This window comes from Lepisosteus platostomus, chromosome 3 (genome assembly GCF_059453375.1).
Source record: "Lepisosteus platostomus isolate fLepPlt1 chromosome 3, fLepPlt1.hap1, whole genome shotgun sequence".
Classification (NCBI taxonomy): Eukaryota; Metazoa; Chordata; class Actinopteri; order Semionotiformes; family Lepisosteidae; genus Lepisosteus; species Lepisosteus platostomus.
In genome coordinates this window covers 2132355-2159556 of record NC_142613.1, presented here as the reverse complement: position 1 = coordinate 2159556, position 27202 = coordinate 2132355, and the positions used below count along the sequence as shown (strand labels likewise).

The following is a 27202-nucleotide window of genomic DNA, read 5'->3' as shown; positions in this document are numbered from 1 at the left end:
GTCTGTCGGCGGATCAGGGAGCGCGAGCCGGCGGCGGCGGTGCCATCGGGTTGCCGTGGGACCCCCACGGGCCGGGGAACGGCCGCCGCCGGTTTGGCTCGGGGACACCGGGGGCCCTCAGTTGAGGGGCGAGTGGGGGGGAGGGGCTGCGGCTGAGCACACCCACAGACGCACACCCGCGCATCCGCATATCCGCACAGATGTGCACACCCACACTCCCACGGACGCGCTCACCCACACTCCCACACTCCCACAGACGCACACCCACACTCCCACAGACGCACACCCGCGCATCCGCATATCCGCACAGATGCGCTCACCCACACTCCCACGGACGCGCTCACCCACACTCCCACACTCCCACACTCCCACAGACGCACACCCACACTCCCACAGACGCACACCCGCGCATCCACATACCCGCACAGATGCGCTCACCCACACTCCCACGGACGCGCTCACCCACACTCCCACACTCCCACAGACGCACACCCACACTCCCACAGACGCACACCCGCGCATCCACATACCCGCACAGATGCGCTCACCCACACTCCCACGGACGCGCTCACCCACACTCCCACACTCCCACAGACGCACACCCACACTCCCACAGACGCACACCCGCGCATCCACATACCCGCACAGATGCGCTCACCCACACTCCCACGGACGCGCTCACCCACACTCCCACGGACGCGCTCACCCACACACCCACACTCCCACGGACGCGCTCACCCACACACCCACACTCCCACGGACGGGCACACCCACACACCCACACTCCCACGGACGGGCACACCCACACACCCACACTCCCACGGACGGGCACACCCACACACCCACACTCCCACGGACGCACACCCACACCCACCCACGGACACACGGACGCACGGACGCACATATCCACGCAGTCCACACCAAACAACGTTCACATCTTCAGCCCAGACCCCTTACCTCGCAAGTCCTGTCTACATTGCCACACTCGGGGGTGTCCTGACTGGTGAGAGGTTGGTGCGGCTCTCAGGACACCTGGGGCCCTGTGTCTGAGGGCCGCTCTCAGGGCCCCGGGGCCCCAGGTCTGAGGGCCCCTCTCAGTGTGCCACACCCAGAGCACAGTGCAGCAGCTGCACAGCGGGGGAACACGAGCACAGAGAGGAGAGAAGCCACTGTTTAGGAAAAACGAAAAGGTTGAGCAAACGGGCTCCAGCTCTGGCGTGTCTTGGTCTGTGCTGTAGGCTATAAGAGGTTATACATGAGAAAAGGCCCGTTGACCCATCTAGCCCATTAGGTGGTTATTAGCTAATTGATCCCAGGCCCCCATTCCCCTTGCAAGAAACTGGGGTACAGGCATCAACCACATGGCTGGGCAGCTTGTTCCACACTCCCTCCACTCTCTGGGTACAGAAGCACCTCCTGTTCCCAGTATGCGATGTACAGCACTTCCACTTCAGTGTCCACATGTGCGCTCTGGTCCATGTGTCATTGTTCATTCATTTCTGCAGTGACAGGAAGTATAAGTCACTGGCTAGTCGGGCACCTGTTCCAGAACTGTGGTCTCACGCGTCCAGAGCTCCCTCCTCATGTTTTTCAAGCTGGCCAACCTGCCCAGACAAATTTGAAGGTCGAAAATATCAAAATGCTCTTTATAGCCTTCATGTAGAACATGGCGTAGTGGTTTCAGCAACCAAAACTCTGCCAAGCGTGAAAAATATTAACTGCGAAGTGGTATTCTCTGAGCAAACCAGAACCCCGATAAAAATGCTTACAGCACACATGTGTCTAATTAGGGTTTTATTTGGCTTCCTGACTGGTTGGTGACCCATAGCAACGCCATCTTGCCTTCCTTCACTTCAAAACAGGAGGAAACGAAACTTCAGATTTTGTAACCAGGCTGGATGTGTTATGTGTGTGTGTGCATGTGTGTTTGTGTGTGTGTGTGTGTGTGTGTGCATGCTGTTGGCAGGGGGTAATGTTTGGGGCAATTGCTCTCCGTCTGTGGTCTCCTGGTGGGCTTGGTTAATAGATTAGCTGTTTGGAAAGGGGGAGGGGGGTGTTTTTTTTTTGCTGCACTCCCGGGCAAATTAATCTTGAGCTGCCGCGCTCGGGCCTCCCAAGTGGCCAGGAGAAGGGGAGCAGTGAGAGTGTTTATCTTGTCAAGGGCGACAGATGGATGGATAAAGAGAGTGATGTCGGAGGTTTGACGAGGCTGTTCCCTGTTTTAATTTACGACTGGCTGCCTGCCTCCCGGTGTACCTCCATCTGTAGATAATGGGCCCCTTGTCTTATCAGTGCGTGTGCACCTACTTGTTGCCGTGTGGCGGTGTGCGGACTCCGGGCCGAGATACGGGCGGTATCCGCGCGTGTGCGCTGCATCATGGGCAGACTCCAGGAGGGCCTTCACACAGCTGAGACGCTTTGGCGCTTTGGATGTGGTTGCACTGCGAGTCCTCCTCTCAGACCCCCGAGGATGCTTTGCTGCGTGATGGATTCCTCTCAAGCCTGACAAGATCGATGTGCTGTTTCATCCCAAGGGAGGGGTGGGGTGGTGGGGGGGGATGAAAGAAACTTACTGGGCAGTTCATTTATTTAAGAGCACTGCCCAGAGTATTCACTTGCCTGGAGCAATCAGGCTGATCTCTAGGTTATGCTTTGGACAGGATATCCTTTGCACACTGTTCCTCACCCAGTCTGTCTTAAACACTGATTGATCATTCGTGTGTGTAAGTAAGGCAGGTGAAGAGCGCTCTGTGCTTTAGATGCGAAGCCCCGGGTGTCAGAGGTGCCGGCAGGAACCGGGTGCAGTCAGGCCATCAGCTTGGCCGGGGGGGCGGCGCTCGGTGTTGGGGTGTTCGTGAAGCGGGATTGCTGGAGATGTCCGCGCTGCTGTTTCCCGGCAGGTGTTCCCGGCAGGAGACGTGCGAGAAGTGGGCGGAGCCGCGGCGGTTCACGGCGGAGCTGGCCCAGTGCGTGGAGATCAGCGTGACGCCCAGCAACGTCTCCGTCACCGCGCCCGCGATGGAGGTGCGTGTCATCTCCGCAGCCCCGCCGCGCGGGTCGTGAGCCCAACGTTTAGGTTTGGGATTTTGGGATGGCGTGAATTATTGGGGTGGAATGTTCCGGTGTTCTCCCGATTTCGCCCTGGAATAGTCCTGGCCAGCCCTGATGCCCTGAGCCTTTCCGTTCCTTCCTGGAAGCTGGCTTCGTACAGTAAAACACTTTCGGCTCGCAACCCCATTAAAGAGCGATTGAGCCTTTGCTCCGTCCAGGACGTCCCGCTGAGGGGACAGGTGCTTGTTGGGCTCTCCGGAAGTCTGAGGTCTCTCTCGCCCTGCAGCTGAGCGTTAAGGTCCGCAACGTCCCGGAGCTGCTGGCCGGGGTGACCTGCTCGTTCGGGGAGCTGATGGAGAGCGAAGGCGAGGTGCTGGCTAAGGGACAGGTCCGGTGTACGTCCCCCTCTCCGCGGGACATCCCGTCTCTCACACAGGGGCACGGTAAGGCCGGCTGGAATCGGCAGGAGCGTACAGCTGGAACAGCTGGATATTCTCATTGATAAAATTTAGACGATGAGAATTTGTTTGACAAGACGCATTACGATGTCTCGATGGGCCACATTTATCAAATCAGCACTACAGTGATACCCCGCGAAGTGTTGATCCTTTATTCATTAATTCACAAATGTGTTGCAGCTGTATGTAAACCAAGGCTTCTGTTGCCAGATGCTTCTCAAATGTATCTCTCTGACAAGGCAGCAGATGACATGAACTCATGGAACTGCTTCACACCTCTTTGGGAACACAGTGGTCTGACCTTCATTTTTATCATCTCAAGCACTATGTATGGATCACACCCTGCTACATTAAAAAATATGCAGAGTACAGATGTATACACAGTTATTTATAGCATAGGCCTTTAATATTGCATGAAATATTTTGCAACAGGAAATTTTAATTAATGAAAAACTTCTATTTGGTGCACTGTTGCAGTGTTTAAGTGAAGAATGTGCTAGAACCGTCTGATGGTCCTCATGGGGGAAAATTGATCCGTTATCTGGCGATTCACTATACAGGCACTCTTCCCCATCGTGCGCTGGGATCTGCCTGTCCAGGGTGCAGCTGAGTTTAACTGCACCTCAGCGCACGATCGGAGACGTACCCTCTTGGCCTCAGGTCCTCTGACCAGGGCTCGCTCACTCCTGCCTCTTGTCCACAGGAGACAAGCGCGTGGTCAGGCTGGCACTCCGCTCCAAGGAGACGGGCCAGAAGTTCGTCAGCACGGACTTCGTCTTCTACAACTGCAGCGTCCTCCAGTCGTAAGTGTCCCCCGCCCCTTGCAGTCCTCTTGCTTCCTGTCCTGTTGCAGCTCGGAAGTTGGGATATTAGTCAGATGAGTAGGTCAAATTCAGGGACATTATGATAAAATTGTACAGTGAACTAGTAAGACTTTAGGTCGAATGTTATGTATGACTGTGGTCTCCAGGTTACAGAAAAAAGCATTGCTCCTCCAGAAACAGTCTGGAGGAGAGCAGCCAGATATGTTCCAGGGATACAGGGATTGTCCTACGCTGACAGGCTGAACGAACTGCGATTCTGAGCAGAGAAGACTAAGAGGGGTCCCGACTCGCAAAAAGAGCATTTAAAACTGAGCACAGGAGACATTCTGCACACAGGGCTGTGGTAGCTTGTTCCATACTCCTGTTCGACTGTTGAAAGAACATGTCATGTTCTTTCAAGAAACAGCTGGATGGAGCCAGTGCAGAGAGGGGGATTATTAGGAGGCCATGACTGGCAAAGGCCAGGGGGGATCTGGCCTGGACACACCGGAGTGACCCCCCTACTCTCTTCAAGAAACGCCCGGGGATTTTTAATAACCACAGAGAGTCAGAACCTCGATTTCACATCTCTCCCGAAGGACGGCACTTTTGTATAGAAGCGCAGAGATGAGCAGCCCTGTTTCCGTCCTGGCCAGCGTGCAGTGCTGACGACTCCATGCCCTCTGGGTGCTGAAAGCAGCTCTGGTTTGAATGTCTTAAAGTTACCTTTTTTGGCTGGAACTGTGGGCTGCTTGATTATGCAACACGTAAGGCTCCAACTCGCTTTTAAATCAGTAGCAGGCTTCTTATTTTCCACTGTGGGTAAACTGTGGGCAAGGTGCCCACTCCGCTGAGAGCCGCTCACATGGGAAGTTTGCCCACAGCGCAGAAGCACGCTTTTTACTTACTGCTTGGGGCGGACCAGTGAAAATAGCACAGCAACAGTGAGAAGGTCCACTGCACTGCCCTCCTCCACACTCCAGCCCACTCTGTGCCCTGTTGACCCCTGCTGGCCCCTGGAAGTGGAGTTTAAGGATCCCACAGCAGGCGAAACTCGGAGACCAGCAGCCCTGCTTCTGTTCCGGCCAGGGCAGTGCCAATGTCCCGTCTGGCCGGACAGGCAGTCGTGATTTCAAGAATCCTGGGAAGAGACGAGGAGCCGCAGACTGGGGAGGAGCTGATCGTGACGGCAGGACATGTGTGGTCAGCACCCCCCGGCTGTGTGATGAGGAGGGCTCTGGGGTTCAAGCGCTGTGGCTCACAGGCCTGAGTAGAGGACGACGCCCCCAAACCTGCATGCAGCGCTAATCCCGATTGAGCGCCCACCTGCCCGCGGGGCTGTTCTTGCTCAGATTAGCAGGAGAAAAGTTTATTTTCATTCTTGCTCTTCGCTTGATGAGAATACAGCCTATACAGTTGTCGGGGGCAGCTGCAGAGCGCTTACAATTAAGCCAAAGGGGTGTCTTGCTGGTCTTACGGCGTATTGTTATAGCAGCGACTTGCATGCGGGGGACCAAGTTAGGTTTTTGCACTAGCCTGAGCAGATCGGAAGTAAAAACTGCCTGAAGCCGTTTTTTTGTGTTGCCTCTTCTGACCTTGACATAGCTTTCTGCTTGCCTTCGGTCACGATCAAGACCAGTGCAAAACTCGGTTCAACCATCGTAGGTTTCACTTCACACCTCTCTTCACCTGTCCCGACTTCACACCTCCTGACTGGCCACTCTGTCTGCCCCCTGCTCCCGCCTCTCGCTCCTCCTCTCTCCCAGCTTTTGTTCTCCTGCTACATTAGCTTTGCTTACTGGCCTGTCTTTCTCACACCTGAGGAAGGCTCCACGGCCGAAACGTTGTGTTTTCTCTCTTCTCTTTTCAGCATGGAATAAACCTATTACTAGTTCCAGTGCTAACTTTAGACTTGTTTCTGCCTAGTTTCAAAAGGACCCAAATTAAAGTACATTATTTCAAATTACTTAGTTACACGGAACTGAACTCCTTAGATTGCTAATTGAGAATTTGCTCCCTTATTTCTGACTAAACAGCTCTTAATAAGTTAATTGATGATAAACAGACGTGCCCAGTGTGGGAGGGGCACTGTAACCTGACACACCCACTGGGAGGCGCTGGCCTTCTACTGAAGTCCAGTTCTTTATATCCGAGCCGGACTCCTGGAACCCACTCATTAACACTGAATACAAATATTGTTCTGGATTTTAAAAGCCCGTGCCTAAGAGCTGGGTTGAAACAAATAATAATAATAATTGCTTACACTTATAAAGCACTTTACAGGTAATGGGATGCCAAATGCCACCTGGGACCTGAATTTAGACCCGCTGTTGTAGACAGTGTGCTGGAAACTGGACTGGGAAAGGTGTCCTCTCTCCACAATCCACTCTCACTTTTCTTCCCTGCTGAGGAGCACTGCCTGCCACTTCTCCACACGTCCTGACCGAGCTGTGGGCAGAGGGATTCGGGCTTTTCCCCCTCCTGTCTGGAACATCCGGTTCTGGTTCCCCTTGTGCAGAACCGATCGTGCGTCCGGGTTGAAAATCGGTCGTATCTTGTCTCTAATCTAAAATGCATTATAGGAAGCAAAAACCGTTCCTTTTTTTTGTGTACATTGAACAGAAGAATGATTCGATTTTTTTCCCTTGCCCGCCGTGAAAGAGGCCAAGAAAATTCGGAACGTGGCTCAGGCCGGAGAGATTCGAACCCGCCACAGCTAGGGTGTTTGAGGGCTTCGGAGAACCTGGACGGCGGCGAAATTGAAATCCGTCTTGTTGGAGACGTCAAAGATCTGGACATCGTGGAAACAAAATGAAAGCCAGCAGCACACACACACACACACACACACCTCTCCTCCTCTCCTTCTAGTTTCAGGTGGAATATGTTGGTTTTAATTAAATGAAAATTAATTAAAACAGCAACTTTTGATTTCCTATGTGCAACTGGAGAAACCTGCAGGGAGAGGAAACTCCACGAGTTTTGAAACCCCCCAGTCGATAGTATTTTTTTCTGCCTTTCTGATCAACTAAGTCCTAACAGTAACTGCGCCAGAGGGCTGGTGCACCTCCACAGGCATGGGATTCTCCTGTGGGCTTGATCGGCACCCCTGGGAGACCGGGACTGTCAGCCGACTCGTGCACACTGTCGGCGCACGGCCAGTCTCATCAGAGGAGGCACGACCGTGCGTTCAAAATATACTGGAGTGACAGAGCAGTCCCGGCCCTGCGGACTCCAGATGGGCTGCTCCTCTTCCCCAGCGGAACCTGGGATCTGTCTGGGCTGCTCCTCTTCCCCAGCGGAACCGGGGATCTGTCTGGGCTGCTCCTCTTCCCCAGCGGAACCGGGGATCTGTCTGGGCTGCTCCTCTTTCCCAGCAGAACTGGGGTTCTGTCTCTTCCTGTGTGTATTGTGATCTAGGTGCTGCAGATGAGGAATAAAGCCAGTCCAGAGCTATTGCTGAGCTTCCGGACCAGGCAGTATTTTCCCAGTTGTATGAGGTTTTTTTTTTTTTTTATACCATTCGACGTTAATATTGTCCATGGGACAGCGAGTGGCTCCTGCTGGACCGGTCAGCCACAGCCTCGCGACTGGAACGATGACTGCAGGCCAGTGGCTGCGCGCGGAGCAGTTCCTGCAATCCCAGCTCCCAGAACATGCAGTCCTATTTCCTCTGCGAAGTGGGGAGTGATGCCGGCTGGAATGAGGAGCTGAGCCCTTCAGTGGAGCCTCAGAGTCAAAGACTTTGCATTCATTTCTGTAACCTGAAGTTCCTTCTTTTCAAAACAAAAAATCCACACCTGTGTGCAACATGGCCCGATCCAGCAGCGAACAGGAACAGGAGGGTCGATATTCAGGCCAGTAGCACTGTTCCTGTGACAGACTGGAGCCGACAGACTGCCAGACCTGGATTCATACAACAGGAAGACGGGAAATCTGCTGTACATGAGCTCGCAGGCAGACACGCACACTCGTGTAGACACACTCTTTCTCCCAATAATTTGATAGTGGCTGAATAAATGGCGTTTTATTTCTGGAAGAAATTGCCTGTCTGCTGCCAGAACGCACACAACAATCAATTCTCCAGTGTGGGGGGAGCGGATCAACACCGGGCTCTGCAGTTGCCTTGGCAACGCCTGCCGAGGCCTACCTGGCTGTGCAGCCTGTTTCAGGGCCTGTGCCAGGCTTCCTGTTTACACAGGCCCTGTGGGAACGTTTAGCCCTGGAATTGTTTTCCCTTCTGGGGTGGCCGGCAGCCCACTTTTGCCGTGCCCAGCGAAGCCCTTTCCCACAATTCTTCAGCCAGCAGCCTCGGAGAGAGAGCCCGTTTCCTGTCCATCGCTGTCTCGGATAATGCCCACCTGCGCAGTGAACCCTGGCACGGCGCTAAAGACGGCAGAGTGAGATCGTATCTTTCAGAAATATCCCAGGAATTCCAGGCATTTCCATAAACGGGCTGTTGTTTTTGTAAGGCTGTAATTGGGCGATGCTGGTGGGAATCCATAGAAGTTAATTCAGTACCATCTGACAGAGCAGTTCCTCTGTTGTGGCTTTTAGTTTCTTGACCACTAATTGCTTTTTTACATTTCTTTCTTTATTAACTTTGAACTTTGAACTCTGCTTAGAGCCCTGAGATTGAGTTACAGAACACTTTACAGCCCAGCACCCCAACACTGAGCTACTGAACACACTGAGCTCCTGAACACACTGCAACCCAGCACTCCAACACTGAGCTCCTGAACACACTGCAGCCAGCAACCCGACACTGAGCTCCTGAACACACTGCAGCCCGGCACCCTGACACTGAGCTCCTGATCACACTGCGGCCCGGCACTCCGACATTGAGCTCCTGAACACAGAATGCAGCCTGGCATTTTGGAATTGAGCTACTGCTCATCACGCTGTCTCCCACATGGCCAGTCCATTTGTTGCAGTGCCCGCTCCATTAGCGTGTGAGAAACTCACTGGAGTCCAGTCTTGCAGGCTTTGCTGGAACAAGCTGGGGCTGGGCTGAATTTATGGGTGTATAAAAGTATTACTGACGCAGCACATTGTGAAGTTCCGCAGAGACTTACCAGACACTCTGTTCATGTTATTTACTGCGGCTTTCCGCTGCTGTCCCGAAAGCCGGCCCGCGGTCAGCGCTGGGATAGAGGCTGTTCACATGGGGTCTGACCTTGTCCCTGTTTCAGCGTTCAAAGGTCCCACTTCCACGCCAATGACAAGGCCTGTCTTGAAGAGCACAGGTTTTGTATGGCGCTCGAAGAAATTGCACTTTTTTTTTTATTAGGGGGCGTTGTCAGTGCATCAGAACAGTCATTTAAATTGTTCCAAACACAAGCTTTACTGCAAAAGCCTTGATACGTTGAATTTTATTACGGTTTATGTCTTCACATCAGCATTGCTCCTGGAAGCATACAGAGCTCCCTGGCTTGCATTGCTATTCAGCCACAGCTCGACTAGACAGCGTCCCTAGTCAAGACACCTGTAAACTCTGAAAGAGGATTTGCAGGAACTCCCATCTTCCCTGTCACCCCACGTATCTGATGGACCGCTGCTTTCAGCAAACAAAACTCAGGAAGGGTGGCTATTGAGTACTGTTAAGGAACAAGTACAGATTTATTCCAATGTGAAAAGAAAAGAGAAGAGACACAACGTTTCGAGCTTGAAGAAGGCTCCTCAGCTGAAATATTGTTTCTTTTCTTCTTTTTTCAGCCTCGAGTAAACCTTTACTTGTTCCTTTCCAGCCTACGCATGCTGATGCAGCTCCCTACTTGACCTATTGCATGTGTTTATCTACCAGTCTCTGTCTATTTCATGTTGATCTTCAGACCCGAGGGCTTGCTGCCTGGGGTCTGTGTGTCTGTCCTTGAAGGGGGGGGTGATCAGCCTGTGACCCTGCCCTGTCTCCCCAGGTGCCTGTCGTGTGTGAGCAGTGCCTTCCCCTGCCACTGGTGCAAATACCGGCACATCTGCACCAACAACCTGGCCAACTGCTCCTTCCAGGAGGGCCGTGTCAGCGGAGTGGAGGTAACGACGTGTGTGTGTGTGTGTGTGTGTGTGTGTGTGTGTGTGTCAGGAGCAGGGCTCCTCGACTTGTCTTCTCTCCAGGGCAAGCGTCTGATTAGGGCCATGTCTGCAAAAGCAGGACAGGTGCAGGTGTAGGGCCCAGGTCCCTTCCAAATTCTGTGCGAGGGCCACCCGTCGGGAATGACGAGTAACTGTGGAGAGTTGATTTGGAAGATTCCAGGTTTGGGAGAACGGTCACCCTGGCTACACAGGTCCCTGTGTGAAGGACTATACAGGACCCTTTCGTACTTGCACACGGCCTGCCTTCTGAAGAGAAGGCTTGAAAACGGGCAGCTCGAGGGAGGAGAGTGAGAGGGTCTCTTGGCTGTGCGGGTTCTCGGTGCCCAGCCTGACTCCGTGGGGCCCTAAGCCATGAGGCAGTGTGTTCAGTAGCTCAGTGCTGGGGTGCTGGCCTGCAGTGTGTTCAGGAGCTTAGTGCTGGGGTGCTGGCCTGCAGTGTGTTCAGTAGCTCAATGTAAGTGCTGGCCTGACGTGTGTTCAGAAGCTCAGCGTCAGGGTGCTGGACTGCAGCGTGTTCAGGAGCCCAGTGTCGGGGTGCTGAACTGCAGTGTGTTCAGGAGCTCAGCGTCGGGGTGTTCAGGAGCCCAGTGTTGGAGTGCTGAACTGCAGTGTGTTCACGGGGTTAGCCATCTTCCCATTAAGGGTGCGGTTTGCTCTGCTAGGCATTCCAGCAGCTCCTTCTGTGTCAAAGGCCTGGTGAAGTCGGGGGATATTCTGGCCGAATCCAGCCGTAAGTCTGAGACGGAGCCTGGAAGACCTTGGCTGCGACTGTACGTGCCAGATCTGCGTGTGTGTGGGACAAAGGTTTTGAGGACGGGGCTGTCTGAGCAGCGTGTTGGCACAGAAGCGAGTACAGTGAGGAGAATACTGCCGTTTGTCCAGCTTGTTCCCAGGATCGTGCCCCACCCCCCCGCGGAGCCGGCTGCTTGGTCATGTGAGAGTCAAGCTGTGTTAATGTGGCACCGGCCTGGGGCTGCGGGAGAGCGCTCTCTGCCCCGGGGCCAGCGAAGACCCCGGTCATGACTCGCTGAACTCGAGGTCGTCCGGGCGCTCCCAGCTCCAGCCAAGCCTCGCACACTGGTGTCTCTGTTCCCTGCCTCTGGGACAATCCTGCCATTGACTGGCGACCCCAGCTCCGCCTGTTCTTAAAGGACTCGCTCAGCAGCAGCTGCTGCCTCTTTGCTTTAGAGGCGAGGACCGACTTTACGGGGGCTCTGTCTCCAACACTCTTAGCCAGTGTCGGCACCATGATCCCGGGTTCGAGCCTGGGCCCTGGCACTAGCCCCAAGCGGTGGCGCTCTGTTGTCTGAGAGCTGTGGAAGGCAGGGTGGGGATTAGCCAACCAGACCTTTCCCAGCCCTCAGACACCCTTTTGGGCTCCTGGGCTCTTGTAGGCTTGCAGGGCTTTGGGTGATTGGCATGCCTCTCCTCCAGTCAGCATTGACCCTCCAGCAGGGGGCGGTGCTGCCCGTGACATGTCAGCAGATGAATGGCTGGAAGGTGGGCGTGTCAGAGGAGCTACCTGCAGAGCCAATTAATTAATTCTAACCTTAGCCATTAAGTCTCCAGGATATTAGATTTGCTCTGACATAGATCATACATAAATGATGGATTTATATACGGAGGTAGTTGGGTTCTCTAGCAGTGTGTTTAAGCTGATATCCTCAGTTAGGGAAGAAGTGGCTTTCTTGCGGATGTGATTATTCTCGCTGTGGTCATGTCTGATGATCGTCCCTCTCTGCAGCAGGTGGAATCATTTCAGGAACAGCGCTCTCTCTCTCTCTGTCCCTGCCTGGTCTCTTTCTCTGCGCCGCTGGCCCGTGTCTGGCTCATGCAGTTAGAAAATGAATTCGAAACAGCCCACAGTGATGTGCAGCGCATTTCTGTTTCCTGGGGTCGGGGTCGGGGGGGGGTTATGCCCATAAACTGGCGCTGTGCGTCTTATCCTTTCTCGCTCTCTTTCTCCCTCCCTCTCCTGTCTCGGCGAACACGCATCGATTTCGCACTCCACTGAGCCCAGACCAGCTCCATGGCCGAGGGCAGCAGAGAAGGTTAAAATCAGGGCTGAGCTCTGTTTTATCTCATTGTCTGTAGCTGCTGGTTTTATTTCTCCTCGGACGAATTGTGCACAGCTCCTGGTGCGTGCCAGCTGGAGAGCCCTGATGTGACTACGTGTTTTATTGGGTGGGGTCAGGAGGTGGATGGGGTGCAGAGTGGACAGGTCAGACACTGTTTACAGAACACTGGCCAGTGTGCACGCAGGTTTGAAAACCCCATGTATAAAAAAAACAAAGTTAGGTAACAGCTCCCAATTCCCATCGATGCAAAAAACGATCAGATTTAGACAATGAAGGTCTGGTTCCCCTGCATAGTTGCACATTGAACTGCAGCATATTGTTCAGCATCTATTCTTCTATCAGAATCCTTGCTCTTGGAGAAAAAGGTTGTAATCGGTTGCCCTTGAGATTTTCATCCTGTAATTCGGAACACTTTGAAGCGTAAAGCCCCCAAACCTTGTTAAAGCCTAGCAGAACAAACCGAAAAAAATGAGAAAAACAGGCGGCAAAAGTTTCACATACTTGTAAAAAAGATTTGAGGGTTGGAGTTCTTTGATCAGCTTTGGGTAAAGTGCTGCTAGTGATGGTGTGTGTGTGTTGTTTTAATATTTTGTTTTACAAAGATCTCAGCTTCGAAGAGAAGTGCTTTGTGGGGTACAGACCTAGTTTTCTCTCCGCCGTCACAAGTCCCAGATCGCCTTGCGGAGGAGTTCTGAGTCACTCTCCGACTTTCAACTGCGAGCTTCTCCCGAGACGGGCAAACGGGAACCTGCGCTGATCCGTCTTTGTGTGCGGAGCTGGCTGGCTCCCTGGGAAGGGGGCTATCAGGGATGTGGATCGGGGTGATCCCAGGAGCAGGCAGGGTGCTCGGAGCACACCGATTTCGATCCGGTAGCAAAATACCCCAGATTCCCTGAGGAAAATGCACTCAGCATCTGTATACACACTTTTTTTTTCCAGATTTCCTTTCTCCAGGTGGAATTATTAATTTTTATATTATTTTACCCACCTCCAATGTTTCTTTAAAACCCCCAAAAGCTCGTCCCCCTTTTTTCCCCCATCTTGTCGCAAGCAGCTCCCAGAATTTCATCCAACTGTTCCTTTTTTCACCAAAACATCATATATCACAAGGAGAAACTACCCCAGGAAAGAAATGTGAACAAAAGAACCTCAGAACAATAAGTGCAGAGTTTCACATGCATCACTTGTCCTTCTCGTATTTTTCATGTTTCTGATGGAGTTTAAATAGTGTTGAATTTCCACCTCATAAACATTAAAAGAGTGAGCAGCAATGAGCCATTTTGTTTTGTGGATGTGATATCTACCCATTATTCATAATTATAATTAAATGTTCTTTCTTCATACTGCATCTTGCAAAATTATCACAAAACATCAAGCTCCTTAAATCTCCTTGATCTTGAGAACCGCAGTGAGTCAGTTGGGTAGTTTGCTCCCTTCCCCCACACCTCTTGGCGTAAAGAAGCACATCCTCTTCTCGCTCTGGGAAGCGTCAGCTCTGACGTTTGTACTGCTGCTTCGGGCCTCCGGTTCGCTGTTGAAGGTGACGCAGTTGAGGTGCTGCACTACGCCGAGGGTTTAGAACGAGTTATAAATAGAGGCTCTGGCTGGGGAAGGAACAATGCTAAGGCTGACCACAAGCAGGGCAGTTGTTTAACAGAGGCCCGCGGAAGAGTGTGGTCACCCCTTAACCATTCGGACATTCATCTTTGACCAGAGGGGGCAATGACGGGCCTGACATCTGGCTTTGCAGTTGAGCACTTCTTCTGGTTTATCGATTGCTGCTGAATGACTGACACATTTGCTAGTTGAGCTGCTCGGTAACTGGTGCCCAGATTTAAGGAATGTAATCTTATTGCCCAGGGTCTTGGTCGTTCTTGAAGAGCAGGGGTCTGTGGGTATGAATATTAACGAGGTCCTATCCAATCACAGCACTCTCCAGCGTTACTGGAGCAGAGGGCTCATTATGGAACAAGCAAAGGTTTGCTCCATGCTGGAAAGAGAAGAAAGGAAACACAATATTCTTTGGGTGTGAGGAAATGGCACATTATGCCATGTTTGGTCAGCTAATGAGGACCTGCTGTAGGTAAACTCTGGGAAGGGATACTAGAATAGACAGAACACCAACGTACTTCATATTCGTACCTGTAATAGATATATCATCCAGGTTTACAGTGTATTTTCAGAGTATGCCAAGGCTGTGAATTATGGGAGTGAATGTTAATTATCACTTGCTGTTTCACAGTGCAGAGAGAGAGAGGACCAGACGTTCAGGTCCTATTTTTTTATTCACACTTAAACGCGGAATCAGAAGTGTTAGACAGTGATGCCCCCTCCAGCTCTGTGAAACGGCAAGAGATAATGTTCCTTTCCGTCATAAGTAGATAAAAAAAAATACTACCAAAGGCAGGATGAGTGAATATGCGAAACGGAGAAATACAGGAGAGCAGGAGGCCGCAGGGCTTTTGGCAGTGAGCACCTCAATCATCTGTGAGATCGATTGGCTTCCTTTCATTCCTGGGAAAGAGAGAAATAAGGAGTAACAGGTTGCCAAGGTGGATCATGTTAAAGGGGAAAAAAACAGAGAAGAAAAAGCAAAGCAAAATCTACTCTTTCCACTTTTCTGCCGCTCAAACCCGTCGGCTCTTCACACATTTTAATTTTACACTTAACTGAACATCAAAGAGATGTCTTATCGCGGCTTATCAGACAGTGCCAGCGGCGCGGTGATGCCGCTGTGCGCCGAGCTCTCCAACCCCCAGCCTAGTCCGCGGAGCTGACAATCTCCTTATCAGCCCCGAAAAATGAATTACTCAGCGAAAAAATGGAGTGACTAGGGCGGGAGGGAGCCGGTGTTGATACCGGAGGGCTGCTCGACAGGAGCAGGGCCGTCTCTCTCTCCTGGTCTCCCGCGCCCGCCCGCCCCATCCCATCCCCCTGTCGGAGCCGGTGGAGCAGAAGCTGAAAGAAGACAGGGCCGTCTGCCTGGGGGGGGGGGTCTGACAGTGATTGGACGTGTCATCAGGTTACGTCTGGGCAGGTGAGGCTGTCTTCTGGCTGGGCCCGGGCTTCAGGGCGCCCAGAGGCAAGGACATTCACAGACGAGGCTGCGGTCGGTCGTGTTCCGAGTGTTTAACATCTAGACAGCCCAGCAGCTGGAGAACCGGGTTATTGCAGGGAAAGCACTGCAGAGCACAGCTGGAGTGCAGCGAGTGCTGTACCCTGGGAGATGTAGTCCTTTATGTTTGTTCTCTCTATTATCTCTGATTAGTTCTTGGGGCCGCTGACTGCGATTCCCAAGGCCCCCCGTTTCCTAAAGCCTTGTCAGAACAAAAGAAAACACCGCTGAGCATTGTTGCACGGTTTGTGCTGCGAAAGCACTCGGTTTCAAACACAGCGTTGCGCTCTTTCCAAATGAAAGTTACAGCGCTTTTCCCTTCAGTCAGATTCACACCTAGCAAGTAACAGTTTTGATCAGGGAGGCACACGTGCTGAGTCCTGGAAGCAGTCATCAGCTGCTTAGCTAGCAGCCAAGTCCTCCGACTGGTTCTGTTTTTAAGATTGAATACAGAACTCTTAATTACATTTATGAATGTGTGTACAGTATATGTTTTGCGGGAGCCATGTGTATTACTACCAGTATGCGCCCAAATTCTGTGTCAGTGTCAACGTAGTAACTCTAGACAAACAGACTACATAGGCACATCCCTATGACATGTGTGACTATACAGTATAAAAACCAAATGCCACCTTCTTTTAAATCTAAACTTGCCAGAACTCTTTGTTTTGGGTCGACTTGCATTCTATGTGCAGTGGTAAAAATGGCACGAGAGTCTATGGGATGTCCCTGAAGTCTGTTCTTTCAGGCTTTGTCTTGGACAGACTCGGAGCTGGGCCCGTGTGCGCCTCCGGTCCTCCGAAAGCGCGCCGTGGTGACTTGGCAGCGCTTTGCTCGCAGTGTAGGAGGGCGCACGCTTGTTACCCGGGGCAAGGCATCTTCTGTAACCCCGACTTCAATGGTCCTGGCGCGGGCCGGGCTCGTCCGCAGGCCAGAGGGGGCCGCTCCAGGGCCTCTGGCTCAGCAGTGCTGAGCGCCCCAGAGCCATCCGCCTCACTTGTGTTCTGCTTCAGATAGGAGAGGATTGGAACAAGCCAGCTCTGCATCTGAAGGCTGACGGGGTGACAGGATTCGATAGTGGCTCATATGCCGGGTGTCCACACTCTCCTCCATGCCCTCAAGGTCGTTGCTCTATCGCACAGCTGGCATTAGAAATTGTCACTCTAACGTTTTAGAATAAAGTCTCGTCAGCTGGACTGAGAGCTGCGCAGCTCCTGGGCCTTAGTGTCCGCAGGTTTCCCAGTCCACTCTGTCCTCAGTGATCTAATTGAGCTGAGGGCCCAGTTTAATGCTTTTCAGAGCTCTCCAGCTGCTGATTGAAAGAACCTGCAGGATTGTGGCCTCCACCTTAATAGAATTGTGTTGTAATCATATCATGGAACTTCACTGTGCGTTCAAGAAGCCATCCCTCTGACAGCTTCTGAATCCATCCCGTTAAACCCACAGCTACCTGTGCCAGAGCATTAATATTGTTCCCTTGTTGAAGCAGATGAGTTCAGATCGGATTCTCGTTTACTAGGATGACCTGGCCAGCAGGTTCGCACCACTGCTGCAGAGCCGGCTAACCGAAAGAGAGAAAAGAACCGTCAATACACAGAACAGAACACGGGGTGACAGTGTTAACGAGGGCGGGTGTCAGGCAGGAGTGATTTAATCGCAGCAGAGGAACGCCCTCAGATACGAGGGTGGACAGCTCCAGCGCGCTCTGCGGATTGTTCCAGTCGCTGGCAGAGGCGAACGGAAATGATTTGTGCCTAAAATCAGCACTCCTGGGAGGCGCAGTCTGATGATAAAAGCTCTGCATCTTCAATTGTAAGCTAAGTGCAGTGGATTATGAAAAGAGGAAGGTGATATCCTGATTAAAACCTGTTAATTGATTTGGCGCAGCGAGGTGTGGTGCGTGGAGTGGGCTGGCCAATCAAAGAATGCAGATCGCCCCGATGAGTGTGGAAGGGGCGCCAGCGGTCAGCCCTGTGGCAGAACGATTCCCAAGAGCAGTGTCAAGAGTCCACCCTGTACGCAACATCACTGGAGTTCAGGATGGGGAGTCGAGACATTGGGACTAGTGTTCACCTGGAGCAGCGTCTGACAAGACCGGCTGTGATTAGGAAAAACAAGTCTGCGTTGATTTTAGCTTCTAATATTATCGATATGCGTTTTGAAAGTTAGAGGGCTTTCCAGCCAGGTGCCTAGATAGTTATAGACCTCGACTTGCTTCATCTTGACCTTAAAGTAAAAGTGTGATCGTTATTAAGGGAGCAGAGTTCAATAAAAATAATGCAAGCCATGGACGTATTTTTCAGCCTGTTGAATTTTGTCAAAAGTAAGCTGCAGATTGGTCGTTACTGATGACAAGGTGGGTCCACTTAAGTGTGATGTCAGTGTAGAGGTGGATGTGAGAGTCGCCTGTTGCCTCAGCAGTATTGATAAGGGAAATGGAGAAAGGACCAGGACCCCATACAGAACTCTCTTTGCAACATCTCTGTCAGATCTTACACACTCTGTGCGGTTCTGTTAGTAATGGGGTTTCACCCCATGCAAAGACATTCATAACAAGATTAGTAGTACACAACCTTTTCAAAATGATTTGGTAATCAATGGTTTTGAAAGCATTAGAGATGCATGACTGTGCAAGTAACCATTATAAATTGGGTGCAAGAGAGCAAATAGCTGTACTATGCCAAGCTATATCTCCTTATACGGAGATATTTGCTACCACATTATACTGCTCGGGCAGGTCCCTGTTTAATTAGTTTTGTCTGGTTTTTAAAATGTTTTCTTCATTCAGCTCAAGAGAAAGCTATTCGTTATAATCAGGTTTAACTGTTTGCATTTAGGAGCTCAACTCAAATAGGCCTTTTTATAAGGACAGGAAGGGTCGTCCTGTATAAAAAGCCTGCTGTAAACCAGAACCTAGAATGCGGTAATAAAACTGTGCTGTTGCGCTGTGCCGTAGCGAGCACAATGGTGCCACCCCTCACACAAAGCGTTGTGCAGAGTGGCCACATAGCAGTGTGCCCGGCGCTGCTGTAGGGGTCACCGCACTGCATTCTGGGAGGTCGCAGGAGAATTGACATCCAGCTGGAGAACAAAGAGGATGTTTGTTGTTTTTTTTCCCCCCCAAAGAGCATTGACATCAAAGCCTCCCCTCGACCCCCTTGTCTGCATGGGAACCCAATCAGTAATTAATAGTAGGGTGAGTGACAGAGGCACGGTAGCCCTGGAGGTCATGAGCCAGCATCCTGCAGGCCTGGGGGGAGGGGGCTGAGCCAGTCTCCTAAGTCAAAGAAGTCTAGTGTTGTCCCAGCCTGGAGCATAAGGGATGCTCTCATCCAACTTCGGAGGGGTGAGGGGGCAGGGTATACTGTTTCAGCACCCCTGGGTTACAGTCTACACTGGAGGGGGCGGGGGGCTGCTTAGACCTGCCCTGCAGATAGTTACACAAACTGAACACTGTCCTGATCACCAGAAGCAAAGCTCGGCTTGGCTCCAGGATGAGATGCCTGTCTCTTGGCACTGCAGCTCCCAGTCCTGGGGTCGATGGCGGAGTGCAGTTTGGGCGTTCATTTCCCTCTTTTCCACGGAGGAGAGCAGCTCTCCCCTGTACAGCCTGTTGGTGATGGGGGGGACCTGTGTGCAGGGACGCCAGCGGACGGGCAGGCCGATGTGCATCGTCACCTGCGGGCGGGCGGTTTCCAGAGCGATCGGGGGGGGGCGCCAGCGAGAGCCGCGCTGTCCGAGCTGGAGCTCGATCTGCGGCTGCTCGCGGCTCATCGCTCACCCAGCGGGGCCTGATGTGCGCCTCGCCCCCGACAGCATGAAGCCGAGGGGAAGGCACGGTGAGAGGGGTGGTGAATGGGGAAACCGTGCGGGAGGAAAGTCATTGCATCGCGTTAGGATGGCGGCACGTTTCCGTGAGGAAGTGTTCCTGGGGACGTTGGGAGAACATCAAGGCCGTAGTCAGGAGGAGAGAAGTCTTTTGGTAGTGAGTATCTAGTGGATCCAAGGGCCTGATGCTTTCATGTCGTATCCATCTCCTTCCCAACAAGAGAGACGGTGTTCAATGTCTCAGTGTTACAGGACTCAGGTGCAGTGTGTTCAATGTCTCAGTGTTACAGGACTCAGGTGCAGTGTGTTCAGTGTCTCAGTGTTATAGGACTCAGGTGCAGTGTGTTCAGGAGCTGAGGGTTACAGGGCTGGGCCGCAGTGTGTTCAGTGTCTCAGTGTTATAGGACTGGGTTACAGTGTGTTCAGTGTCTCAGTGTTACAGCGCTGGGCCGCAACGAGTTCCGGAGCTGAGGGTTACAGGGCTGGGCCGCAGTGTGTTCAGCGTTACAGGACTGAGCCATTAAGTGAAAAGAAGAAGAAAGAATAAATTCTTAAAAAGGATAAAGAGGACGAGAGGAAGAGCTTGCTAAGGGTATGTGGCTGCAGCAGTGCGGAGGCCTGGAGATTTTGAGGATGACATCAATCAGCGCACAACAGGCTTCATGGTTTCGAGTGCGTGTAGGCAGTAAATGGGATTTGGGAAGAAAGTGTACATGTAAGCAACTGCTAATGTTGCCAATTTTCCTGGCTGCTCTGGGAAGCACTGACAGGCTGGTGAGAGTGGCACTCTGTGTGCACACTGGAGGCCGTGCCTTTTAATGTCTCAACAGAGTGAAGTGCTTCGCTGTTTGAGAGCCGGGATCCGCGCGGCTCACCGGCGATAAGGTTAATGGAAATGCTGTCGACAGGCCATAAACTGCCAAGGCTCTCTTAATGGGGTGCTAATCAGCGTTGGAGGGTTCTTGGAAAAGCTCGGAGTAAGACAACTTCATTAGCGGTACCACACGCAGCAGGGCCAGGGCCAGGGCTCAGAGCCGGAGACTGGACTCAGGCCTGCCTGCTGGCCAGCGCAGCAACCGGAGAGACAGCGGGCAGCTGTGTGAAACTCGATCTGGACCGCATAACCGGCCAGTCTTGCTCAGGGGTCCCACAATTCCCTGTGAGCAGGAGCGGCGTTACAGACGTCAGCTTGTGCAACTGCAGTTCCGTCGGGGAATCGGGAACAGTTTGGAAGGTGTTCAGAGAACTCCGAATTGCATTTCATTTCTGTATGTAGGTCATGCATTTCAATATTTCACCAAGGCGGAAGCAGCAGCAGATTTTCGGGTTATTTTCCGTGTAATTAAAAGCAGGGGAGTGGGATCTGCCGTCTTGCTCTGTGGTGCGAGTGGAGAAAGTGAAATTCAATCTGCCGGCTCCCCCAACTGTCCGCTTATCTTCCTCTTCAAAGTCGAATTCGAACCGTTTATCCGGCGCTTGTCTCACTCTTGCCCTGCAACTAATTACAGCTCGTTACTGAAAACGAGCGAGGGAGAGATGTGCTGGGGGTTTAGCCAGGGATGGGGGGGTCTATTAATTTCTCCGGCATCCAGACGCTGTGAACGCTGAAAACGAGTGCAATCAAAGTCCGAACGAGCCCAGACATCGGAGCTCGACGGGAGAGGGCTTCCTCCCTTCGTCTGGGTGCATTATGGAGGTATTGTGTGGAATTAGATCAAATTGACTCCCATTAAGGAAAATGATCATGGTGGAGCGCGCGTGCATGCAGACACACGTGCACAGGAACAGACTCGCAGGCATTAAAACACAGACAGAGAATCAGGCCACACCAGTGCCAGATCATCCGGGGAGCCAACACCGGCGCACGAGCACGTGCGGTGTGAGAAAACCACGGGGCCGTGCCTTGTCTCCCGACTCTGCGCTGGAGGGTTTTCAGCAGCTCGGGTCGGCTCCGCCGGGGCCAGTGTGGGGGCCGTCGGAAAGGAACCCCGACGCGCGGGTGACGAAAGCGGGGCTGCCGCAGACGGGTGGCGAAGAGTCGTTGTGGGCCGGACAGCGTCCTGAAGGCCACTGCTTCAGCAAGCCTAGCGACAGCCGCCTCGGCCGCAGAGGAAGTGATCGGGTGTGAGCCAAACTGGCTTGGTGAGGAGCTGTGCTGGAACCCCCGTCAAGCGCGAGGCGGTTCCACAGGCATAGCCACGTATCCCATGTCGCACTTCTAGGTGTACAGTAGCTCAGTCTTCACGGGCAACTGTTGCAAGACAGTCGTGCAACACCTTCTCCACGAAGTGGCCCTCGGTCAAGTCCTGTCACCGCGGCGCGTCATCGGCCTCCGATGCCCACAGGGCAGTCGCAGAAGGGATTTGACTCGGGGACTCAAAATCTTTAAAAGTATCGACACAGCCGGCCGAGAGGACTCTCTCGGACCCGGCAGTGAACCCAGGGCTCTGGACCGGAAGTGGAGTGCGGGAGGGAGCAGTGAAGGCTGGAGAGGAGCTGGGCCTCTGTTGTCTGGAGCACACAGCCCAGGCGCACTGTTGAAGATATCTCTCTCTCTCTCTCGGGTCACGCGTGAGATTGTTCTGTGTAATAAGTTCCGAGCAGCTGTGGTTTCCTATTTCATCACCGTCCAAAGACAGGCTTGTAGTTTGAATTGGCTCCTGGGAAAACTGGCCCTGGTGTGTCTGTCCGTGCCCTGTGATGGACAGGCGGCCCATCCAGGCTGGACCCTGCCTTGTGCCTGTTGCCTGCTGGGAGAGGCTCCGGCTCCTGTGACCCTGTGTGGGATAAAGTGGTTTGAAAATGGATGGATGGAAGTTTCTAACAGCCATCCAAGTGCGAATAGCCTCTTTTCTGCAAACTTTTTAATTTGGCCCTATTCTTTTATGCATCTAAGATTCTTGATATACGTCTAAGAAAAATGCCCTGTCTTATCATACCCTACTGAGGGTTCATCTTTAAGGTACTGTGAGTGAGGGAACTGGCATGCACCTGCTGAGATCCACACATTTATTTTTTTAATATTGCATCAAAATGTGCCTTAAGGTCATTCTTAACTTATCAGTTATTATTCAGCCCTTTTTTATGATTTATAACTCTTTCTGGATCAGGCTTTTGTGCTACAGTATATTTTCTGCCTCTGGAAATGGACATTTCTCCACTCTTGTGAAAACAGCGCTGACTCTGTATTGTGCAGTTATCTGGCTTACCGAAAGAAAAGGGGTGTCGCTTTCCTGAAGTCTGGAGGGGCTTGTTGACGTGACTTGGGCTTCAGGGGACTGTGGGACCAGGGATGTCGTGTCTTCGCAGGAGCTCTGCAGAGGAGACAGGACAGATATTGCAGTTCTGGGTCATTTCTCATCCCAGGAGATGGGGGATTTCTGAGCAGAGCAAACAGACGTCAGTTTGAGGAGAGTGTTTGTTTTTCTTCTTTTTTTCATGGCACAGTGGAAAGTTGATGAGCAGATAAATGAGTTAGAACAGCCTAGTTTGCCCACGTGGATGGATGGTTTCTTTAGACTGGGTAATTGTCTTCCATTAGCTGACCCTTTATTACAAACGAAGCACGCTTTTATTTCAGGCTTGGTTTTTTCTTCACATGAAAGCAATTCTCTGAAAAACTGCTGGATTCATGGGAAACAGTAGCATGTTAGCAGCTTTGAAGTGAAACCCTTGTTTAAAATTAACTGCTTTTTATTAAAATAACAGGAAACGAATCGCTTTTTACCCCTTTAGTACCCTTAATCCAAGTAAGTCTCATTTCTAGCGGGAGATGCCTGGTGTTGCCAAAGGGGAATGCGTGTCAGTGGCAGTTCTAATTACTGCAGAAACCGCTCAGATCATTCAGACTGTTTGCTGCAGAGCTAAGCAAAGCTCTTGATGCTGTTCATATTTGATTCGGAAGTGTTTAAACTCCTGCGCTGCGTGAGAGCCGAGAGGGGAGTGGGCATGTTCGGACTACAGACTGCGGGAGGCAGGGGTAGCTCTAGTCCCAGATAGCTGGAGGGACAGCAGGCTTTCAGTATGACACAGCTGTCAGTGACTGAGTCAAGACGGACTGCAGACTGCAAGACGTAAGAGCACGATAACGGTTTACAAACCAGAGGAGCCATTCTGCCCACGTGGCCTGTTAAGTCGCAGGTGACTGATCCCAGGAACTCATCCTCCTGTGTCTTGAAACAAGCCAGGGTACCGGCTGGGCAGCTTGTTCCACACCCCTGCCGCCCTTTGAGTAAAGAAGGGGTCCCGTAGTCCTGCTTCGAAGATCTCATCCAGCCATCTCTTGAAAGAAGCAAGGGTTTCGGCTTCGACAACGTGGCTGGGCGGCTTGTTCCACGCTCCCACAAGCCTTTGTGTACAGGCGTGGCTCCTGGTCTGGGTTTTCAATGCGCTTCCACTTGTGCCCCGTGGTTTGTGTTTCTCTGCTGCCAAGCCTGAAGCAGCTCAGGGTTTGTGGCAGCTATGGACCACGGCAGCAGACATGCTGGTAGACAGTACTTCCAGTCAGCCTCTCTGATGTCAGCAGGGATCCGATGGCGTATTAATATCCTCCTCCTGGTGGCCACAGCCTCGCCTTTTTAATTGACTGACAGGAGACTCCGGCGATTTACAATGCAGATTCATAAAGCTGACGGACGCGCCCCAAGTGCGCCCGATGCTCTTTTCAGATACCGAATATGAAAAAGTGATTTAGTGCCTCTTCTGAATACCAACACCATACAAATTAGGTGCCACCCGATAAGATTTATTACAGAAGAGGCCGTGCAGTTGCATCATTGTTAACATGACAGTTGTGTCCGCAGAGAAGTGAAAAAAAATGGAGAGACTTCATTCCTGCTAAGGCTTGCGCAGTGATTTATTAGTTCTTGACTGGCAAATTGCTTTTACAGCCTCCCTGATTATTCTTTCAGTGTTAAAGAGATAACAGATCACACTAAATATCCTTTACAGCGCAGTGGAGGGCAGTGGAGAGGTGCCTGCAGGGTGTCCCACCTGTTGCACTGGCTCCTGGGAGCTGCTGCTGGTCTCCCATTGGCGGTGGGGACTGTGACGCGGCTCTTCCGCCGAGACAATAGCTTTTCAAAAGGGCCGAAATGCCAGGAAATCCTCAGGGAGCCCTAGCTTGGTGTTGATGCCCCTGAGAAAGCACCTGCACATGAGTATGATGTCATCCTTCTGTGCAGATGAGAGTAATGCAATACTTCTATGCTATGAGTATGATAATAATAATAATAATAATAATAATTGCTTACACTTATATAGCGCTTTTCTGGACACTCCACTCAAAGCGCTTTACAGGTAATGGGGACTCCCCTCCACCACCACCAATGTGTAGCATCCACCTGGATGATGCGACGGCAGCCATAGTGCGCCAGAACGCTCACCACACATCAGCTATCAGTGGGGAGGAGAGCAGAGTAATGTAGCCAATTCATAGAGGGGGAGTATTAGGAGGCCATGATTGATAAGGGCCAATTGGAAATTTGGCCAGGACACCGGGGTTATACCACTACTCTTTTCGAGAAGCGCCCTGGGATTTTTAATGACCACAGAGAGTCAGGACCTCGGTTTTACGTCTCATCCGAAGGACGGCGCCTGTTTACAGTATAGTGTCCCCATCACTATACTGGGGCATTAGGACCCACATGGACCACAGGGTGAGCGCCCCCTGCTGGCCCCACTAACACCTCTTCCAGCAGCAACCTTAGTTTTTCCCAGGAGGTCTCCCATCCAGGTACTGACCAGGCTCACACCTGCTTAGCTTCAGTGGGTTGCCAGTTGTGAGTTGCAGGGTGATATGGCTGCTGGATGATGTCATCCTTCTGTGCGGATGAGAGTGATGCAATACTTCTGTGCTATGAGTATGATGTCATCCTTCTGTGCGGATGGGGTTGACAGCATGAGCACACATTATCCCACTGCCTCAGTGAATGCGTGGGTTAATGGCTGGACAAAGCAGTGATTCTTTTTCCCTTTTTCTCCTCCCCATCTCCCGCTCTTCCCTTCAGGGATGCCCGCAAATCCTCCCGACGAACGACATACTGGTCCCGGCAGGGATGGTGCGGCCGATCACTCTCCGCGCTCGCAACCTGCCCCAGCCCCAGTCTGGCCAGAAGAACTACGAGTGCGTCTTCAGCATCCAGGGCAAGGTCCAGCGCGTGCCCGCCGTGCGCTTCAACAGCTCCTGCATCCAGTGCCAGAACACCTCGGTGAGGCGCGGGTTCGCGGCCGGTGTGAGCCTGTGAATGAGTGTGTTGTGCTGACCCGGAGATAACGTCAAGCAGAGCCGTGCAGCAGGCTGCAGGCGGAGTCCGAGCGCAGGGCGCGGGGGGGGGGTGGCTCTCAGGGTGCAGAGTCCGGGCTTTGCTCGCAGTCGAGATGAAAGAGACGATGTCTGGCTCTTCGGAGTCCAGCCACTGATGTCATGCACAGTTCCATTAGCAGGGATATTGAAACCGGTTTGAATTTCAACACATTTTAGCAGTGCATTGAAGGCACAAATCTACAACAATTAAAAATAGCACTTTTTCAGTTTAAATCACAGGCTTCTTGATGCCCTTGCAGGTCTAACCCCCTGGATCTTGGGGTGGGAGTGAACTATGGGAGGGTGTCATCACTGTTGATACAGGCTGGGGTGGATACCAGGTCATCTTGCTTGCTTGAGTGTTTCACAATGTGGAGCGTTTTTAGAAGGAGGTACTTTTCAGAAGTGCAAAAATGGGCAAATTTTTCACCCACCCGAGAGAGCTTTTTGGAGAAAATCAGGAGGGGGGTGCCTTTTGTGGAGTCTAGTGTCCATGAATTGAAAAAAAAACTACAAAAAGAACCTAAAAGGAACGCAACTGAAGCTTGAGCCGTTTTGTGATCTGAACTGCTGTCTCGCCCCGTCTCTCTCATTGACCTTACAGACGGCGGCCTCATGTTTCCCCATCTGGTTGTCACGGTTACCCTGGGGAATCTTGTAAAACAATTAGCAGACCACAGGAAGTGGGGCCTGATTTGGTTAATGCGATGCAGCGAAAGAGAATGGGGTGGGGTGGAGTGGGGGGAGGGGTGGTGGCAGGTTGGAAACGAGTGTCTGATCTGTTTCTACAATGGAGTGTGTCCCCTTTTGCCCTTTGACCTTCCAGGGTCAGAGGCCACCCGTTGGCCCCCTGTCTTTTAAGGCAATTAATGTCCCGTGACCAATTTAATCATGGGGGTCGTGTTTGTCCTCCAGTGATCTGGGCGGGTCGATTGTCACTCTTTCTGAAGTCGCCTCCAGGCTGCACGTGGCCCTCGTTTCGGAGGCCTGTCAGTCTGCAGTGATGTGTTCATCAGGGCTCCAGGCCACTCTTCCGTCCACACTCTCTCACTCTCTCTCCTTCCCTCAGACACGCCTGGGCGTCACTCGCAGTCAGAGAGACGTGGGCCTTAGAAAACTCAAACGTTCTTGAAAACTGACCCGAATTCCCTCTGAGGTATCGAGGGAGAATAAGGATGGGTACAGACGCGAGGAGGGCATTCACCCCACCTGGGCCGTTGCACTCCACCCCGAGATCTCAGCCAGCTTTTCCCTGAAGGGAGCTGCCGGCTATCTGCTTCAGCACTGTTCCACACTCCCACCGCCCTTTGTGTAAAGATGCGCCTCCAGTTTCCGCTTGCGTCCTCTGGTTGCCGTTTCACGGTTCGCGGTGCCTTTCAGGATTTGCAAGATTTGTGTCACGTCCCTCCTCAGCTTTCTCTGTACAACACCAAAACGGTTCTGTTCCTTCCGCCTGTCAGCGCAGAGTGTTCCCTTAT

General features: G+C 52.2%; 1 protein-coding gene across 1 annotated transcript in view; it reads left to right on the top strand.

Annotated features, from left to right (window-relative positions):
* The window catches only part of plxna3 (plexin A3), a 135122-nt gene that overhangs the window by 66694 nt on the left and 41226 nt on the right, over nucleotides 1-27202 (top strand). Inside the window, exons 6-10 of the mRNA XM_088623794.1 lie at nucleotides 2901-3024; nucleotides 3338-3494; nucleotides 4213-4312; nucleotides 10225-10339; nucleotides 25429-25629. Of these exons, the coding sequence (XP_088479920.1) occupies nucleotides 2901-3024; nucleotides 3338-3494; nucleotides 4213-4312; nucleotides 10225-10339; nucleotides 25429-25629 (697 nt within the window). The remainder of the gene's footprint in view (nucleotides 1-2900; nucleotides 3025-3337; nucleotides 3495-4212; nucleotides 4313-10224; nucleotides 10340-25428; nucleotides 25630-27202) is intronic.